The following is a 22,193-nucleotide window of genomic DNA, read 5'->3' on the forward strand; positions in this document are numbered from 1 at the left end:
GGTATTCAACGCTACCCACACAAACAATGACAGATCCGCCAATATGCGGCCGTGAAGTAATTAATGTACTCGACGCTATATCAAAATCATCCAGGCCGCCACATAAAGTCGTGCACGATTATACAAGCAACCGATTTGTTGCGCGTAAAGCATTTTAAACAACGGATCTTATTATAATGGTTGACATTTACGGAAGATCTTCTACTAGTAAGAAAATAAAATCCGACGTTGATCTGTCAAAGTATGCGACTAAAGATGACCTCGCTGATATCATGAACCTTGCTGGAGTTGACCCAGATGAAGTTGTTATTTTTCAAGATCGATATGGTAAACTAAAAACCAGCAATATCAAATGGAATGATATAGTCCGGCAAGTACTTGGTGCAGTTACGGATAATATTCCCGTGTTTACTGACGGTGGTAGAATCAGAGATTCAAGTATGTCACTTAAAACCATCAGAGATGAAATTGCAAAAAGTGTTGCTAATCGCGTGAGAAACACCGGTGACACAATGACAGGTGAACTTAGCATGAACGGGAACAAAATAGTAGCTGTAACAGCTCCAAAATCTGACAACGACGTCGCAAACAAACTATACGTCGACGACGTGGATGGAAAACTATCCACGCTGCGGGCCGAATATGATGTTCACGTAACCGGTTTTACAAGGCTTCGAAGAAATTTTCAGAAAACCGATGATGCCATAAATAAGTTCTTTGGAACTCCTTCCGTCATCGATATAAAACTCGTTGATATCAAAAGTAACCTAGACACGATCAAACGAACACAGCTAGACATCGTAGCGGGAATTCCTGAGATTATCAATAAAACCAATCTGATTAAAATTCCAGCTGAAATAACTCCCGGGCATATCACAAACATCGTATGCACGGTATCATCGGGATTTGCAACATGGTCAAAACAAAATAATACCATCAAATATACCGCAACAAGCACTGGCGTGTACAGGCTGTCTGTGTTTAGTGCTGCAAAATTTGAAATATTTACAACGTTTCCATGGCGTCATTCCACCGACAGGTTTTCCGGGGTTGTATCTGTTATATTAAATATCGGAGCCGAGGAAATATTTATTCTGGAAGCAGACGATAGGACATTAACCGCAACATCTTACTGGTGGTGTTTGGAATTTGTAGCTGAAGCACATCAATTGGTTACTGTATAAAAATATATATGGACGGTGCACAATACAGATACAATCAAGCGCGTGAATGGCAGGCGGCGCTAAAAGATCAAGTTGATCAATATACAGTAAAAGTAAAAAAATATCGACGACGATTGGTTATCGTTGATGTGATTGTTTATTCAGTATCCGCTGTTGTTGCTGGAACCGGTGTTATATTATCAGCGTTGACAACGATGGCACCAGTAGCTGTAACTATCTGTATTTCAGCAGCAACAACTATTGCAGGTGTGCTTAATATCATCACAAAAAAAATATGTACTTGTACGAACGAAAAATTATCCGATTACACAATAAAATTACATACAGCGACGGTAGCATACTCGAAATTATCCTCGTTGTTATCAGCAAGTCTCAGTGATAGAATTATATCTGATTTCGAATTTTCAATGATAACCAAAATATACGACGAAGGTATGGGTATTAAAGATACAAGTATCAATAATGACAGAATTACTCCAGCAGATCGTGACCAACACAACTCCGCCAAAGATAACGATGATCTCGGTAAGTTCAATTAATCCTGAATTTAGTGTTAATTTTCCTACTGCAATTCCAGTAAAAGAAATAGCACTAGCACAATTACGAGTATATTACAGCTGGCCAAATATCAGATCAAAATCATTTAATGGTACACCAGCAAATAATTCGCTTGTATTTACTAACAAGAACAAACCCGATGGAACACCTGACTGGGTTGTTGTTGGAATACCAACTGGCAGTTACGAGATTGAAGAGATCAGTGAGGAATTTGCGCGTAGAATAAAATCAATAACGGGAAAAGAATCAAAAATATCAATTAATGTTCATGAACCCACCCTGTCCTCGACGGTTGAAATAAACTCGCCTGATTATGCCGTTGATATTTATAAATCTTCAATCAGATCCGTGCTAGGATGGCCTGAAATTCCCCCGGTGCATGAAGGATCACCAGAACCAACGAGGGGTGATTTTATGTCAAAGACCAGTCTTCGTCATGATATTAAAATGAATTCAGAATGGCTAGATTACATAGAAGTAAAACCAGGATGGAGGGGGGGAGCACCTGTATATGATCCCAGAGCTCTTTTGTATAATCTTAATGAACGTGTTATTGCTTTGAATATTGATTCTATATTTGCTTCAATAAACTTAGACCATGAAATACAAGTAAATAATTTACGTGATAGTTTTCAAGAGTATTTATTTGATTCAACATCTGCGCGCGATAATATTATTAGGTACATAGAAGTTTTAAATTATATAGTTAATTCTTCTGAAGTTATCTATAACAGAATTAGAGATATGGTTCTTAAGTCATCAAGCGATTATAAAAAATCCTTCGCAGCCAAGTACAAAATACCCGAAGCTGACATTGTAACGTTTAAGTTTCCTGATTATAATCCGGATAAATTAAGAAAATCTGTCAGTGATGTCATTGATGAGTTTTTTCCTAAAATACTCGATGCATGGAAAAAACTAGCACCATTAGCAGTTGTTCTCAGATATGATAATGATCCACACGGCGGCGGAAGACACGTATCTCCGGGAATCGTTAATATAACACCGACGGTCGCGGTCAATCTGGTTTGTGACGTAATCGATGGCAGCTATCAAATAGATCTCGGAAGATCAAATCAGGCTCAACAAGGATACATCCTGTACACGTTCACACCACAAGTTCCCCCTGGAAGTTTAATCGTGCAAGAACCAACTAATCCCGTGTATTTGCGGTGTCACAATAATATGTTAACGCGAATAAATTTTAAACTCACAGACCACCTTAATCGCTTAATTGACATACGTGAAGAAGAGCTTGTAATAAATCTGTATGTAAAGTCGTAAAGACTTCCGTCGTAAGACTTCCGTCGTAAGGATTTCTGTCTAAGGACTTTTGTCGTAGATCTTCAGAATCAAATTCGATCAACTTAAAAAAATAAATAAAAAAATATTTTATTATTACTGGCACAAATTTGTGTTTGGTACAAATTAATCGGCCTAGGCAACTAAAAAAGCTGGTCGATGAAAGTAAAATTAAAATTTCTATCACAAAAAAAATAGGATTTATTAATTTTCCTGATTTTTACTGAAATTGTACAAATTACTTGATTTTGACTACCAACTACCCCATCAGAAACATAAAAATGCACGAATTACTTGATTTTGACTACCAACTACCCCCTCAGAAACATAAAAATGCACGAATTACTTGATTTTGACTACCAACTACCCCGTCAAAATCAAGAAAGTTCTAACCTTGTCAAATTGTTCCTAATAAATTTTATTTATTATAAATTAATTTTATTTTTTAATAATATTATTTTTACTGAGATTTTTATTTTTTTTTTACTAAAATACAACGAAATTGCTCAATTTTCCTGATTTTGACTACCAACTACCCCGTCAGAAATCAAGTAATTCGTGCATTTTTCTTTGATTTTGACTACCAACTACCCCGTCAGAATCAAGTAATTCGTGCATTTTTCTTGATTTTAGTAAAAAAAAAAATAAATTAATTCAGTAAATAAATAAATTAATTCAGAAATAAATAATTTGTAAAATTAAGAAATTTGTACAATTTTATGTTTTTGATGGGGTAAATGGTAGTCAAAATTAAGAAATTTGTACAGTTTTATGTTTTTGATGGGGTAAATGGTACTCAAATTAAGAAATTTGTACAATTTTATGCTTTTGATGGGGTAAATGGTAGTCAAAATTAAGAAATTTGTACAAATTTGTTAAATTTCAGTAAAAAAAAACAAATTACTAACCCATCAAATTCAGAAATAATATTTCTGATCAAAGATCTCAGTCATCTTCAAAATTACTACTCTGGATCGTTTCACCAGTAACGAGGTTACTCTGGATCGTTTCACGATCTGACATAATTTTTCTTAATAGTCTTATGCGAGTACTAATCGTTTTCTTTGCCTCATACTCGTGGGATAATAACGATTTAATTCTTTCTACGGCGGTAGAAAGAGGAACGAACTCCTTCACATGATCATCTTCTATGGTAGCTAGCGACTGAAACATTGCCGATTGAATCCGTTTCATGAGCCTGTATTCAGATGATAGTGTGTGTGTCCCCATGGTTTTACGTTCTTGTAAAATCTCAAAGTCAGAAACTATTTTTTCAGGATTAAGTTCATCAGATATATTAATTCCATCTTTTTTCAATTTTTTAATAGCGACAATTACATCATTGATATTTTCATGGTTCATTATATAATATATAAAATCTTTAAAATAAAAAAAAATATCCCAGAACACCTATCGAGTGTATTAGCGAGTTCGTCGGGATGTTTCAGGGACAGCACAACCAAGAACTCGTAGCTTGCCACCGCAATCTACCAAGTTCATTAGGCAAATATTCCCTCTACGAGAGCCCCTAACCCGCCAAACAACGGTCTAGAGGCCCAAGAGGGAGGACGGCACAATCCTCATTAAACTCGTAGCTTGCCACCGCAATCTACCAAGTTTAGAGGATATACACATAACATATAACTAACTAAGGACGGCACAAGGACAGCACAATCCTCATTAAACTCGTAGCTTGCCACCGCAATCTACCAAGTTTAGAGGATATACATATAACATATAACTAACTAAGGACAGCACAGTCCTCATTAAACTCGTAGCTTGCCACCGCAATCTACCAAGTTTAGAGGATATACATATAACTAACTAAGGACAGCACAATCCTCATTAAACTCGTAGCTTGCCACCGCAATCTACCAAGTTTAGAGGATATACATATAACTAACTAAGGACAGCACAAGGACAGCACAGTCCTCATTAAACTCGTAGCTTGCCACCGCAATCTACCAAGTTTAGAGGATATACACATAACATATATACAATGAAATGGATATATACAATGAATGATGAGCCCCTATCGAGTGTATTAGCGAGCTCAGATTATGAATGAAACGGCACTAACTAAGGACAGTACAAACATGTACGCTCAGCAAAATCCCACCCACAATAATTAATCCAGTGGGTGATACGAAAATATGTATCAACCACAAGTCAATATTGTGGTTGGGAATTTTGCTGAGCGGGGGGGTTTTTGCGGTTCCCCCCACTATTATAAAAATCGCAATTATGCGTACACCACCGAGAAATTGTCAGCCATGGGGGTTTGATCCTGGACCGCGAGCGTCATAGTCCAATACCATACTGATCGAGCTATCAAACATTGTTACGAACATATGTTTCGGAAGTTAATATATAGTTAGCTATATAGCTAAGGAACCAATATTTACACTAAACAGCGGTTTCTGAATAATAACAGTTTCTGTATTTATAACAGTTTCTGAATAGTAACAGTTTCTGTATTTATAACAGTTTCTGAATAATAACAGTTTCTGTATTTGTAGCGGTTTCTGTATTTATAACAATTTCTGAATAATAACAGTTTCTGAATAATAACAGTTTCTGTATTTATAACAGTTTCTGAATAATAACAGTTTCTGAATAATAACAGTTTCTGTATTTATAACAGTTTCTGTATTTGTAGCGGTTTTCCTAAGCAGACTGAGAATCAATAACAACAGTTTCTGTATTTGTAGCGGTTTTCCTAAGCAGACTGAGAATCAATAATAACAGTGGCATGAACACACACCTGCAGGTCGATTACCATGACAACGGTTTCTGTTCCCACACACAGCTTCCTACGGATCAATAACATTATCATGATCTCTCGTAATGTTGTATGATGGGGAAATATTTAAAAAACATAAATAATACTTCTACGAGTAATTAATTACGATGTAATTAGTTAAACTGACTAATTACGATCATAAAAAACCAAAAATCTACGAAGAAAACTATATATTACAAAGTAATCTCCCCTTATATAATCAAAAATTCAGTAGTGTATGGAGGACCTACTGTGACATAAATTAAAAAAATTAATTCAATGTGGTGATGATAGTTAATAATGTGGTGATGATAGTTAATAATGTGGTGATGATAGTTATTGATACTTAAAGATAATTTTCTGCTTATATTTTTTCGAGAAAGTGGTTTTATACATATTTTCTGCTACTTTTTGTACTGAATGCGGGTGAATATCAAAATATTTCGCAGCAGAAGATATTGAACGAAACATAATTTCTTTGCCAGTTTCTATGTTTGAGGAAATTACCGCCCTCTTTCCGATTGTCTTACATCTTCCTGTATTTCCACGTGTATTATTCTCGCTGTGAGAGATAGCTTGTAAATTGGATAAATTATTGTTTTGAGTATCCCCGTCAATATGATCAATAACAAGACCGTCTTTGATCACTCCGAAGAAACATTCATACGTAAATCTATGACATAGATAATGTTTCTTTCCCCCCCCCCCCGCATGTGAACATTAGATAACCATGATTAGTAATATAACCAACTTGTCTCTTTAACTTGCAGTGTCTGATGATACCATTAATATTTGATTCATAGTTTGTTATGACAGGATGTGGGACAAATATATTTTGCTCCATTATAATAATATTATACGTTTAAATCATTGTTTGTCTGAAATCTTGATATATAATCCCTCACGGATTTTATAGCGTTTTCACCGCTATTATTTTTTTTGTCATAATATCTTTTAAGTTCTCTGAACCGTTTTCCGCCGCACTTTCCACATAATTCTGTCTTTTCTCGCACTCCAATACCACACCGTAGACATGGTATTGGTCCTAGACTTCCTCGTCGTATGTTTTGTGAGTGCATCCAACAAAATTCCTTTCTACAGGATTTGTTGCATCGATTTACTGAGCCGATCATCAACCATCTACATTGAGACATTGTATATATATATATATATAATTTTCTTTATTTAAATATTTGTTTTAATTATATGAACGAGTTTGAGAGATTATCCCAAACTAGGCCTGTTAAATATAAATTCAACCTTGACAGATTATCTTCTGACTTGCCAGTGCGAGATTTGGTTGATCCGAAAAATAAAAGTTTTATCTCGAAAATTCACGACGCCAAGAAAGAATTTTACACGGATGGTGCATCTCATACATGGTCAACGTTCAAGATTATATGCAACACTGGCAAAGTCAGTGTCGACAAAGTCACGGACGCTACAATGAACGACAAGAGAGCGGTAACTATCATTAACTACATCGCTGAATACGAGGGCAATCAAAAATATTTCTTCAGAGTAAAATTTATTGTATTAACAGAAACAGATAGTTGGATTATCCGTGACAAATATGATCCTGTCCTTGGCAATAATAAAACTATCATATTAAGTAAAAATTCCAGACCGGGTCTACTGACAGGTATTGACAAACCGTATTATGAACGAGCGTATCCTGTAACGGCGGTTATTTATGGAATCTATGAGATAAATAAAAAACCCAACGTTGATAAACTAGCGCCGATGAAATTTTCAAGGTTAAATTGTGTGGCTGAACGAGTAATAGAACACTTTACAAACGCGATGCGTGGAAATGGATTAACCGATTTAAGGCGTGAAAAAATAAACTCGTGGGCTGATTCAGTTAAGGATACCGGTGCTACAATAAAAGATGTTGCTGAGTTAGGAAAAATATTAAAATTTCCAATAACTGTGGCGACAATAACGGGAGAAGTACTGTACCAGTCGAAATATAAATCGAAAGGAGCTCCAATAAATATTATCGATCATAACGCGCACGCATGGACTAACGCGGTAACAATATTTCCACGTGATCGAACTGTTAGATTTTACCCCCCAGATAATTCTGGGGCAGATAATTCTGGGGCAGATAGTATGTTTGATTTTATCAACGAAATAAGTAAAACCGATCCTGTATCGGTATGGTTATTTAAAAGTAATGAGGAGGGTGAATTTGATCAGTTTGTCAAACCGAACGGTGAAATATATCGCACAGAATCCCTCCATGACGAGATGAAAAATCTTGCGACGTTTTTACAGTGCAAGCACGCGGAAAATACTGACAAATTACTAACTAATTGTTTTACCGTTCCATCTGTTGCGGCTCATTTCGCCAGAGAACGAAATTCATGGAAACCAACTCGATTTGATTTACTCGAGGACGTACGCGCAAGTTGCGTCGAATACGGACATGGCGGATTATGGAATACCAAATACAATTACAATGATGTTATTTCGGTTGATATGGTTGCATGTTATCCAGGAAGTTTTCTGGGATACGGAGATTGTTCTACGTACTTTGAAAGATTTGGTCACCCTACAAACGAGATGACGCGAGTGGCAATTAATGGACCATTACCTGATTTTGATCTGACTGGATTCGCCTGTATTGAGTCGTTCGAGTTTAACGAAAATCTTCACAAGATTTGTTATGTTTGGTTTGGCAGACATTTTTGTGAAAAACGTTGGGCACCTATAGTTTTGTTGCGATATATGCTAGATTGTATGATACTGACATCGTTGGTGGTCAGTGAGGCAATTATATCATATCATGCACAGACCAAAGTTTGGTTGCCCATGTCAGATTCTGAAGTTATTAGCGAGTTTAAGGATATTTCCGAAGATGATATTCCTAATAAACTCAAAACCGCAAAAGATCTCGGTAGAAAAATTATAGGTAAATTTACTCAAGGTGGTGCATATGAGTATAAAAGACATCACGCACGATTAATTTTAGATGATGCCGAGTACGATTTTATAATCGCTGATACAACGGCGAAAAATACGTTTGTAAATCGAGAAAGTGTTTATTTATCCGACGGAACAAAATTGGGTACGATCGTTAGTTACATAAATGACGTATCCCCGCAATATACTCATCTAAGATCTTCCATGTTGGCTTATGTTTCTATAAATTTATTATCGATGATTAATAGATTTCCTGAGACCGCAGTCAGAGTCGCAACAGACTCATTTTATATTTCAAGTAAATATTTAGAACCTGTTATGAAATTTACAAGTAATGATGAACGATGGGGTTCGTGGAGAATAAAAAAGGAACTATTACACAATTATGTAGAATCAGCAGATGTTCCAGTGAGAGATTTTTATCGTGAGGGTAATAAAATATCAGAAATGTCGAAAGCACCATCGTTGAGTGATCCAATAACTAGATATAAGACAGTATATCTCAATGGACCTGGTGGATGCGGCAAAACAACTCGAACGATTAATGTTTTTAGAAATTCAGATATAATCGTGCTGACACCCACACATAGACTTGCACGTGAGATGAAACAGCGGCAAGTACAATCGTGCACGTATCATAGTTTCTTTCGGTGGCGCGGAGATACATGGACTCCTGAACGGATGGGAGAAAAATATATACCTAAAATAATTATTTGGGATGAGATATGTACGGTCTCATTGGATACATTAAAAACGTTTCTTGATTGGTTGTTGACGAAAAATACCGCCATAATAATGTGTGGCGATCATGGTCAACCGCCGCCCTTTGTTGGACCATCTCCACATGATTGGTTAAAAAATTTCGTTGATTATTATGAAGAAATAGATGATGATCATAGAGCTCTTGATGCAAATTTGAAGGAGTTTAAAAAATTAATCAGATTACAATCAAACAAAATTCAGTGTGAAATAATACGTGGAGTGATCTCAGAGACATCAATGAGTGATTTTTTGAACTCATGGAGACCCAACGATTTGATCGTAGCAAGTAGAAAAATGATCAGAGACGCTTTACAACAACAGTTATTTCAGCTGCATAAAGAACAATATTCAGAACTACCCGTTCCGTTATGTTATAGACCATCAGATACACGAAAACAGAATATTAATGTTGATATTCCAGGACCCTTGACAGAGTCAAGGAAACAGAATCTCGTATTAAATGATATTGTCGCCGTTGATATCAGTGTGGTCGAAGATGCAATACACGCTGACAAATCTCCATGGGTGTTGGGATACGCTATGACAATCCACTCGTCTCAGGGATTAACTATTTCTGACACACGAGTCTGGATTGTAGACGATCGCATCGAGTGGTCAAATTTAGTTTATTTGGCGGTATCGAGGGTCAGAAATATATCTCAATTACGTAGAATTATAATTCCTGAAATCGTTGATAAATTTAACATCATCGATGATGATATAATAAGAAAAAAATTAATCGGATACAAACAATCTGACCAAAAAAATAAACGTGACTTTGATCTTGATGTTGAATTTATTTTTGAGTTAAAACAGCAGCAGAACAATCATTGCGCATGTTGTAATTGTATAATGTTATGGCGATATTCGAGTAATGATTCAAGACAATTTACCGTAGATAGAAAAGATAATAGTCGCGGTCATACACGAGAAAATACCATGTTAACCTGTCTTGAGTGTAATCGACGTAGAGGCGCTAGTTAAGTGATCGAAATCACCGGAGTGATCGCGGTGGTAGTTGTGTATCCGCGGCAATTATTTGTAGTTGTTCACGTGTAAATCCACGTTGAGGAGCGGCCGAATCTAATCTGTAGATTGCAGGTCTGGAAACGCCTACGTTTCTTCCAGTGGATCTTGTCACGGTAGATATTTTGTGTGTGGTAACACTCCAAATAGGATCAGTTGCTCTCGCGCTACCACCTTCAAGTTCACCAGGCTCATATAAATATCTGACTGTGACATCACCTAATATTTTTTGTTTTCCAGCATCTTTTCGTTGTGTTGGTATATTTTTTTTTGTGACCGCGCTAGTGGGTTTCATGTTGGTTGTTCGTGTGATCTCATTATTTAATGTAGCTATCACGCCTGGTAATCTTGCAACCCATTCGCGAGATCTTTTATCCTGAATAAATTCCCTCGCGTATTGATATCCAAATAACCGCTCAGCAAGTGTTCGATTAAATCGCTCAACAATTGCTTGATCACGGTGAATTGCAGTATGACCTCGTCGTATTTTGGTATTATGTTGTTTCATCAGCGATGATACTGGACCAAGAAATTCCTTGCCAGGATCAACCTGTAGTAGCTGTGGCCATCGCAGACCACCTTGTGGTCCACCACCTTGTGGTCCGAGTCCTCGTTGATAAATTCGTTCAAACGCATCGGCTACTTCAGATGATGTTTTCGCTGATAGCGGCTCTGCTTCTTTATATCTACTTGCAACATCAACTACGGTTAGCGCGTATTTGTATGTTTTTCCACGCACAGTATCATGCGGTAAAAACAGAATATCAGCTTGATGAACTTCATTAGGAACACTAACATCGAAATACGCGTACTGAATTTGTTTAGGACGTGGTAGATAAATTTGCCATATTGCTTGTTTAGATAACCACGTTTTAGCAGTAGAATGTTTAACCGCCGCTGCATCAGCAAGTTTACCAATTGCTGCTTTGCCTCTCCAGTATCCTCTCGGTGAATAATAAATTGATTCCATTATTAATTACCAGCCCCAATCGCTAATTTACCTTTCATCGAGGATCTTACTAACCAATTAGCTAATGATTCTCTAATATTTTTATTTTTTATAGAATTTAATGAATGAATTAATTTTACATCTGCAATATGCCTATCTTGTAGATTTTGACTTTTATAAGCTACATCATGAGCATGACAAGCTCGATCAATAGCGTTTATTGGTTCCTCGCCTGGTTTTGGTTGATCTTGATCATCGAGCCTGATATCAAGTCTGGTACCAGGACCGCAATAATTATATCCCGGTAGATGTTTTTCTCCACTGTATTTAGCCCATGGAGCACCTGGAAACTTTGACATCAAATTAGCAATATCACCACCGCGCTTATTAGGTAAAAACGAAAATTTCTTTCTACCGCATATAGAACATTTTCCACCGTACGCTATTTTTTTGTTTTTTGTTGTAACTGTGGCTAAATCAGTGGTTGGAGTTTTAACTCTACAGCGTAAACAATATAAATTCATGTTATAATATATATGGATATAATTGATTTCTCAGCAACTCGGCAACGAGAGCCAGTTAAGCATCATCCTGCGCTACCGAACTCCATCAGAATGATTATCATAGGACCATCTGGATCGGGTAAGACGCAATTATTACTTAATCTGATAATGAGATGGTTGAAATGGGATAAGTTGTATTTAGTAGCACCATCCGTTGATGATCAGCGATGTTATGATGTACTTAAAGATTTCAATGAAAACGCGCGATTACTGGATGAGGATAATGATGTTATAGAGTTTATAACCGATATTGATGAAGCACCATCCGTAGATTCCATAGACGGATTTATTAATAATTTAGTTGTATACGACGATGTGATGCTAGATAAACAATCAAATCCAGCCAGAATATTTTCCCGAGGTAGACATAAAAATACAGACGTGATCTATGTTACTCAACGATATACACAAATTCCGAAGGTGATCAGAGACAACTGCAACATTTTAGTTGTGTTTAATGGCGTAGACACACACACGTTGCGAAATATTCATCAAACTTGGTGTGGTGGTGACATGGATATAATTAAATTCAAAAATTTCTTCTCACGAGCGCAACCTACCCCGCATGGATTTATAACAATAAATTTACATGATCCAAGAACAAGATATCGTGTGGGTATTGATAAAATATTTGGGTAACAGGGGTGATGATAAAATTAAATTAAATTAAACAGATATCATTAATATAATGAACAACTGTGCGTGGTTACGTCAAGGAACAACAGATAAATGTAATAAAAAATGCCGTGGAGAATATTGCAAGAAACATAATTATCTTATAAAGAAAAATCCTCATGCTGGTCCACGAAGTTGTGTTGGATGTAACAACGGCGTTAGAGGATTATATCAGATTTGTAAAAATTGCGGTGGAGATCGATACAGAAGTTTGATGAACTATTACAGAAAAAGAAAGAACATAAATCCAAAAATAGAAAAACCACCATCAGAACTTGAATATTACTTGAAACATAGAACAAATTCCGAAGATTCAGATGAAGATTCCCATGATTCAGATGATGATTCCCAAGACTGATAGCAGCAGAGAGGGCTCGTCTACAATTCTGTTTGGGACAAACAATAATCGTAGACGTGGTAATTGACCTCTATGAGTGGTCACTATTTTTTTGGTAAAACACAAGGGTGACCACTCCCTTAAGTGGTCTGTTCACCCTCTCTGCTGCTAGGCCAGTGACAAAGATGTTTCAGAGCAGGCTAATTGGACGGACGGTTTGGGGGCCATACGCATACGAATGGCATCCCAACTAAATATATTTTACAAAGCTCATTACCGTGCCTCAAAAAAAAATTAGTCAGCGCAAGTATGTAATAAATCTTTTAGATGCTTTCTTTATGTGTAAATGTGGACAAAACTCCAAATGGAATTATTGTATACATATAAAGTCGCCTGACACAATGTTTCCTTTTTGTTTGTTTGAAAGTAGAATCTCTCTTTTTCTCTGTCTCTCTCATAATAAGCGGCCCCGACTGGCTGAGTGGTCTAAAGCGCTCTCCATTATGGATCACTGCCATCTCATCTCTGTCTGTGTGGGTTCGAGCCCAAGGCTTCTGGTGGGTCAGTGGTTCTTCCAGGGTTTTCCAGGGTTCTTCCTCCACCAGTTATACTGGCCGCCATGTATGGCCTATCTTGTACTGAAAAATGGCGTTGAACCCTAGAACAACAACAACTCTCATAATAAAATACTTTTTATAGTTGTTGAAACATCTTAACTGTTTAGCATTCTAAGCTCAGAAATCTGTAATCTCTCACAATATACTTAAACTTAAAAATAGCAACTGCACTCTCTACTGCAGTGAGCCAGCAGGTAAGTTCCATGCATCGTAGTGGATATCCACGATTACATAATTATATTGCAGTGACTTCTAACTGGAGCAATAAAACTGAATCCGTCCACCACAAGCCATGGTGTGGGCAATCCACGAGGACCGTGTTGTTATGTTCATGCCGGACTCATCGTGAAAAGGATTTAAGGTCTACCATGGGAATGTGGATTTCCCGAAAAACTCGGTGCTTATACTGTAGATGGAATGATGGACAGTAATTTTGTGAGATTGGATTTTATTTTTTTAAACTCGTAAGCTAAGACCAGATATATTGGATTGTGGGTGTATGGAATGTTGGATGGTATAGGTGGTGTTTAATTGTATGTTTGTGAGATTTCGTTTCCTGCTCTTACACACTGCAACAACACAGGGTGCTTTGGATATTGTGTGTATGTGGATTCAGATGGTATAGGTGGTGTGATGGATAGCTTTTTTATTGTGTGATGGATAGTAGGTTTGTGGGCTTTGATTTCGTTTTAAAACTCTAAGCAAAGAAAGGACAATTTGGATAGTGTGTGTATGGGGTGTTGAATGGTGTATGTGGTGTGTAGTTGTATGTTTATGAGATTTGATATTCTTTTTAAAACTCTTAAGCTAACACAAGACGTTTTGGATACAGTGTGTATGGGGTGTTGGATTGTATAGGCGGTGTGATGTCATTAGTGCTCCAGACAAGGAACTAACTTCGAACTAGAGCCTAAAAACTGTTGTCACACGCAGAACACTCTTACTAGTTTTTGATGAAACTAACACGCCATTTGGCAATAATGGCATTTCCAGGCACTGGGAGACGTCAAAGATGAGGAAAAAAGTGGAGTGAGATGAGGAACGAAGCCCAATTATGGACAACTGACCACTGTAGCTCCAGTCTTTAAACATGGACCCACTGTCAGTAGCCAACCCGTCGAACTGATAAGTAGCACTCCACCCACCCCTTCCCAAATACCATGAATACATCTGGTATGTGACAGTCCATGAAACATATGCTTCTGTTCATTCAAAAACAAATTTAATCAACCAAAACGTAAAGCATCTACTACGAGAGTGTACATGATTTAAGCCATGTACCACATTAATAATGGTATGCAGCAAAAGCCAAAGCCTTGAGGAAATTAGGGAAAATAACTCATTCAGTCTCGTCCGTATAAAGCAGCATAAACAATTCACAAGTTTCAGAAACCAAAGGAATGGTGGAAAGCTTTATTACAGTAATACAGCATCATTGATATTGATTGTGACCCTAATTACAAGATGTTTAGGGCATTTGCTAATGACTTTATTAGCGAGAATTTACTGAAAGAAAGAAGGAAACAAAAAGGAAGATTGCTATTGAAAGTGGGGAACCGGTCAGTTATGGTTAACCAGGTAAAAACAAAATGTACAGAGTAGAGATGGTTGACCATTGTTTCAAATTGTTAGTTGTAAGGGTGAGTCAGTCAGTCACGCAACTCAGCGAGACCAACAAGAAAATCCATGTTAGTACAATAATCAGCATGACAAAGTGTTCTGTTATAGTCCGTACAAATACAGCTGTCTCAGAAATATGGGATGAAGTGCCCTTACTAGAAGGATGACTATAAGGCAGTGAAAGTGATTAAGAACAGAAAGATGAGAATTCTGTATAACTTCAGATCCAAAACAATCATTGGTTACTGCTATTTGAGATGTTACCTGAACTACATGTACGTCATATACATGTCAATTAATGGAAGAAACTAGAGAAAAGAACAAATTGCATTAATTTGGCTAGTGTCCTTAAAAAGATTCTGAGGATTCTAACCACATTTCAATTCGTAATTATGATAATACTGTACTCGTCAGCATCATCATAAATACTGTTTTCATTTACAGACTTGGAGGAGAATTGCTACCCAGACAAATTCCAGTTTCTTGTATCGCTATATGTGTAATTCTTTTGGTTTTTCCAAGATGTGCAGGTTTGTATACATGTACATGTATGTTGATTTCTTCTCCTTACAATCATTCCTGTTTGTTGATAATAGAAAAGAAAGACTAATATTGTAAAGAACATGCATCACTGAAATAAAATAAAGATAACACTAGTATATTATGAATTTTTATATCCCAAAATTGTCAGTATTTAGGATAGCATGTAATCTAAAATGATAGGCGGTAAAACAAGCAAAAAAATATATGTTCTGTTTTAATAATTTACTTGATGTGATGATGATACTATAGCCACAAGTATAACTTTTCAGTGATTGCAAAACATGTCAATTGTGTGATAAAGAATAGGTTTCTGTTCTATGACCACATACAGACACAGGAATTTGATATCAGCTGGATTCAATTTGCAGGATGCACTACCTGCCCCAACCCCACCATTCAATGCTGTAAAAAATATTAATTGGACAAGTATATTTTATTTTATAACAGGATAGTAGAAATCAGTTTATTTTGCGAGCTAGTCCTAACACCAACAAAAAACAGAATAAAAAAACTGTACAGTCAAACATGAATCAACAGTAGTAAAATATAAGGGGATTTCTCAGCCAAAACCCTATTTTGTGTGTATGTGTGTGATTTGGATTTTTAACGTAGCTTTAACAATTTTTCAGTCATATCTCTATGATGTCTGCACTGTGACAGTTTATAGTGATGTCTAGCACTGGGGCATCATGCCACAGACATGTAGCATGATGTCCCACCCAGTCACATTATCCTGACACCAGGCCGACCATTCCTAACACTAGCCTTTTAATGCTGAGTGCCAAACGAGGCAGGTGTTAGTACCATTTTTGTAAGTTTTTGGTATGACTTGGCCGGGGATCGAACCCATGGCCTCCTGCATCCCCTATTTTTATTAGGACAACAGCATGATTACCCCCCTCCAAGGCCCCCCATATTAGTCTAAAACAATACGAAAACAACTTTGTTGATGCAACATTATTGATTTACCACATGAGGACTAATCATTGAATCATCATCATCATCATACAAAATAGGGTTGGCTTAGAAACGCTCCGTTTTACTCTGCTGCTGCGGTTTTTAGTTGAAATCGCTAGCGATTTATGTTTGTATTTTCGCATAAAGTTAAACTGCTTGCAGTTTGTGTTCTGTGCATCACTGTACCTAACATTGTCATAAAATTTACTTGAATTGCTAGCGATTTATTGTAATAACCAATCTAAAAAATCCACCTTGCTAAAATCAACACTAGCAGACTTTTTATAATCTAACACAGATGTATTGATCCCATCAGAGCAGCATCTTTTATCATGAAAATTACAAAGACCAGACACCTCTGTCTGTGTGGGTTCAAGTCTCCGATTCGGCCAATGTGGGTATATGAGAAAACTTGCCTGTAGATTCTTGTAGGTCGGTGGTTCTTTTCAGGGTTTTCCTGGGTTCTTCCTCCACCATTAATACTGGCCACCATGTATAGCCTATCGTGTGCTGAAAAATGGCGTTAAACCCTACAGGAACAACAACAACAACAAAGACCAGAATTTGTAATAACATCAGTCTCAATTTTATGACAATTTGATCTTATTGTCATCATCTCAAGATAACTAGAAAATCTGTCTAACACAGCTTTATAATTATCGAATCCTATCACCTTACCTACCACATTTCTTTTTAATACCTTATCTCCTTTTTTAACTTTATTATGAACTAGTTTTTGACAGTACATTTTACTATGCAATCTGATGAACTCTGTTATAATTTTCAAAGCAGCCTCATCCTTAAATTTTCCTGTAACTTTTTATTATCATCACAGTGAATCTGCTTCTTTTTTTTTGTTTGATAATTTGAAAGATCAAACAGTTCTCAGTTATTATAAAACTCTTAATAACTATCAGATTTTATCTTGTACACAAGCGAATCAGTGTCTGTAAACAGGAGTTCTGCATCAAGCCACTTTACCTTAACAAAATTTTAATGAAATTGGTACATTAGCTACTTTGATATCTCAAGTACTGCCATTCCAACGTAAACTTATTTAACTTCAAGTTTGTCTTTCTTCGTTGAATGGCTACTAAATTTTCATAAAACGTTTCACACTGTACTAACAAAATCATCAGATGCTACAAGCTTATTATGACATTGTATGTCACTGGCGATCTCAGTAATGACTCGCTTTCTGATGTTTTCCATGGTCTAAAGTGTTTTTCAAATTCTGTTCTGGCAGATGCTCATCGTGCTGTGTTTGAGTCTAGATAACTCTTCATCCACTGTGATTGATTAAATTTTTGGACACGATGAACTTTCCTTAGAACAAGTTTGTGATCAACTGTTTGCTTAATATTTTTATTGTGTAAAACGTATCTTTATTTGTCAAGCAGATTAGGTACTAATTTTTGGACAAAAGATTTACCCTGCGAATAATTTCTGTTATTCTCATAATAAACTGTAATTAATCAGCATTGATACTGGACAATTATGAACATCATGAAGCTCATCATCAACTTCAACAATATAACTAACATCTTCTGCTGTTTCAATTTTATCAGTTTCATCAAGAAACTGTTTTCACTGATCCACCTAAAGAGTCCAACTGGCATCGACTCCAAGATTCCATAACCATATAAATTATTCATATCTAGATAGGTCATAAAAGTGATGGTGCTTTCTTATCATAGTTGAGTAGATATTTACTATTAGCCGTAGCATATTTTCTTGATATGACATTTATTCCACCTCGGATTCCATCTTCAATAAAGTTAAACATATCTGGGTCTGTTAACAACTCTAGTTTTATTTTACTGTGCTTAAACAATGCATCCCAAATTCGTCGGGGTGCAGAATAGTACCAAGCTGAGTCGAGTCCATAATAATCAGTGCTGACATCTCTGAAATTTTCAAATATATCTGCGAGCAGCAGCATGTCTGTGATGAGATATAACTCATGATAATCTCCCACATTTTTGTACGCGTCCCATATCGATTGAGCATGAGCATAATCATCATCGCTAACGCTCTCAAGATTTAACCTAGAATATAACTTATCTTTATCAGGTAGATGCGTTTGATCAAATCTGCTCCAATCATCAGGATATTCGTAGGGAAAGATACCTTTTCATGTCAGTAAACTTGACTTATCATCGAAATGTTAAGTCAATTTATCAAATTTACTGCAGCCTTTTACTAGCTCATCTAGTGATGCTCCATAAGTTGCAGACTGTCAATAAACCTCAACTTGCCTAGTGTCACTGACATGTACTTTTCAGTGTTATTTAGTATGCATTTTATTTTATTGTTATTAATTTTCAGGTGGTTTATTTATCTTTATTACCGAATGATTTAGCTATAATATAAGCATCATATCCTCTGAAATTATGACAGACAACAGGAACGAAATCTGGTGTGGTACATTTTAAATTGCATTTATCATGTGCTGGACCATGATATTTACCAGTAATAGGACAGTTATTTTTTTACATGGTCAGATTCAAGTGCCCTCTCACAAATATGTCTTATTTTTTCTGTATTAAAATTGGCTTCTTGTTTTACTATTAGCGGTTTCATTTTTGTTTTGTCTTAGTAAACTCATGATGTGATCAGTCTCATCGATAAGATTCTTCAGAAGCCAGACAGCATGATTTTCTCTACGATAAATCATTGTTGATTTTGATAACCTTTTATCAGCAGCACAGACGATTTACACTACTCCGCAAAGAATATGCACTTGTATTTTTCTTGTTTTATGTGTTTAGGCTGTAATAAACTGTAACAAAGAAAAGTGAAGACAACAGGCTTTGTATAATTTAACAAATAATTTATTTCTCTGGATAAACAATGTAAAATGAGGAAAAGAACTTAAGGTTATAAGAATCAAATCCAAAAATAATCCAGGAGTAATCCAAGAATTATTAAATTAGAAATCCTAATAATAAAATCTTCTAGTGAAATTTGAGTTCAAGTCCTGATGAAAGTCCAAAATGAAGGCAATGGCTTACACTATAGCTGGTATAGTCCTGTTGTGTCTAAGGTTCTTTTTTGTTTCACAGACAATAATATTCTGGAGTTTGAATTCCGAGTAAAATTTAAAGAAATGTCTTTGTCCAAGAATTCTGTATGAGCACTAAAATATTTCCCCCTGGAAAACAAATTGATCTTTAGAATCCAAATCATTTGAATAAAAATTAAAATGTAACTCCAAACCGGTTACAACAAAACAAACACCTTGACATCAAGTGTTTAAATGCCCAACTGACTAAATTCTCAGTAGACAAATGTTACACACTAACTTGAGATGCAAAACAGATTCTCAGATGTGGGTCAACCGCACCAGAATTTTGAGAACATCATAGAAGCTATTTAAGTCTAAAGTCACATAGTCCCAGTTAGCTTCAATTTCACTATTATCATTCACACATTAGGAATGAATTTTAAAAAAAAAGTTGTTTACTTAATTTTCAATCAAGGTCAGGAACTAGGTCAGCTTTTAGATACAAAGTTAGGTGTTTATGACAAAACAATCAGATTGAACTAATTTCTGGAAAGTATCAAATTCCAGTAAACAAAATTAAATTACTTACCATGTAATGAAATAAAAATGAAATTAAAAAAACAAACTTACAAACAATTAAATTAAATCAAATATACATAACACTTCCCCCATAAAGAAAAAGAAAGTTATATGATAAAGCTTTCTTTTTACCATAAATTAATTATACATGAGGTAAAAAAAACATAAGAAGTCTTATGAATTATGCACAGTGTACATGAAATAATACATTTCTATACATGGGAAAGTGCATCAAATATTAAATTATCTTTTTCCTTGATGTGCCTGATGTCAATATCATATTCCTGTAACAAGAAACTCCACTTTAGTAGTCATTGATTTTTATTTTTCATCTTGCCGATGAAAGTAAGGGGCTTGTGGTCATTAAATACAATAATCGAAGAAGGAGCTGAACTAATGTAAACTTCAGAATGTTGTAATGCCAATATCAAAGCCAAACTTTCCTTCTTGATTGTTGAATAATTTCTTTGGTGCTTATTTAATTTCTTAGATGATTAACACCATTTTCGTCTTGAATCAAAACTAAATTCCAATCCCAACATCACTTGCATCAACAGATTAAATGATTGGCTGACATTTGTAGCTCTAAGAACTGGCACACTTTTAAGTATGGCTTTTAACTAATCCAGCTTTGATTGGTTTCATAAAGCAAATTGTAATTGAAGTCACCCACTAACAGACTACTTTGTTTTCTATATACAGAGTTTCAAGCTTATTTTGAAATACAGTATACTAAGTATTGTTAGTGTTCGGTGGTCTATATACAGCCTGATACAATGGTGTTTGGACGTCATGTCTGATTTCTAGCTAGCTTATTTCCATAAATATTTCCTCATGATTATATCAATGTTTGAAAAAAATGCCATCCTTAATGTAAATAAGAAATCCAACACCCTTTACAAGTTTTGGAAAAGTCAGTCTCTTCTTTGAAAACTGTATTTAGGAATTTTAAGTTCATCATTATGAAAAAGCTTATGTAAGAATGTTTCACTGAATGCAAAAATATAAATTGCTGAGTTATTTCTTGAAGGAACTAATTTGATTTTATTTAGGTTTGGAAAAAGAGAATTGATGTTCAGATGGCAGATTTTGAGACCTTTTTGCTTAAGCCACTGATTTTGAGAGAATTCTGAGTTTTGATGGTTTTGAGATGAATGATATGGAATAACTAAATTAATATTTATGCTATCAATTTATGAACCATGATATTCATCTAAATTTTCTTTTATACAGTGTCCTAAAGCATGACTATCAACTGTTTTTTTCTTCAGAAGATTTTTCATTGACTCTTGATACATTAGCACATTCAACAGTTATGTTAGTAGCAGTTAACGCATTATGGTCACTTTCAATGATGTGATTGCATCAGAGGTAATTCCATGGACATCATCACTCAGTGGGTATCTGTAGTAGGGAGAATTACACTTAGATCTTATGGGCTATTTTGAAGTTTCTTGAAAAATGTGTTTGGTTGTTAAACTTATGGCCCCATTTTTACTGCCATTTTCCTAATGCTGCATATTTTAGTGGAACATTTCGCAGTGTCTTACCTCATATCCATATTGTACATAGTCGTGATATTTTGCTTGTGTGTCTGCATGATTACACATTATCGGTATGCCCTCTTTCAAAACAAAAGAAATATCTCCATGATTTCTGATGATGTTTAGAACAGTTTTCATAGTTCCAATTATAATGTACTAAGTGCTTTAAGTAGAGGACTCATTCGGCTCTAATAGATGTATACACAAATCAATTTTGGGAATTTTTGAAAGTTTTTCTTTTTTACCATGGGGGAGAAAAG

General features: G+C 35.7%; 1 protein-coding gene across 2 annotated transcripts in view; it reads left to right on the plus strand.

Annotated features, from left to right (window-relative positions):
* Positions 1-22,193, plus strand: part of LOC149808523 (uncharacterized) — a 126,732-nt gene that overhangs the window by 38,348 nt on the left and 66,191 nt on the right. The window contains exon 2 of one of the 2 annotated variants that reach the window (XM_089978417.1): positions 15,748-15,833. The exons of the other annotated variant lie outside the window; for it this stretch is intronic. Coding sequence (XP_089834543.1) covers positions 15,748-15,833 — 86 coding nt within the window. The remainder of the gene's footprint in view (positions 1-15,747; positions 15,834-22,193) is intronic. 2 annotated transcript variants of the gene reach the window in all.

The sequence above is a fragment of the Sinohyriopsis cumingii genome, chromosome 1, assembly GCF_028554795.1.
Source record: "Sinohyriopsis cumingii isolate HCF-2022 chromosome 1, ASM2855479v2, whole genome shotgun sequence".
Classification (NCBI taxonomy): Eukaryota; Metazoa; Mollusca; class Bivalvia; order Unionida; family Unionidae; genus Sinohyriopsis; species Sinohyriopsis cumingii.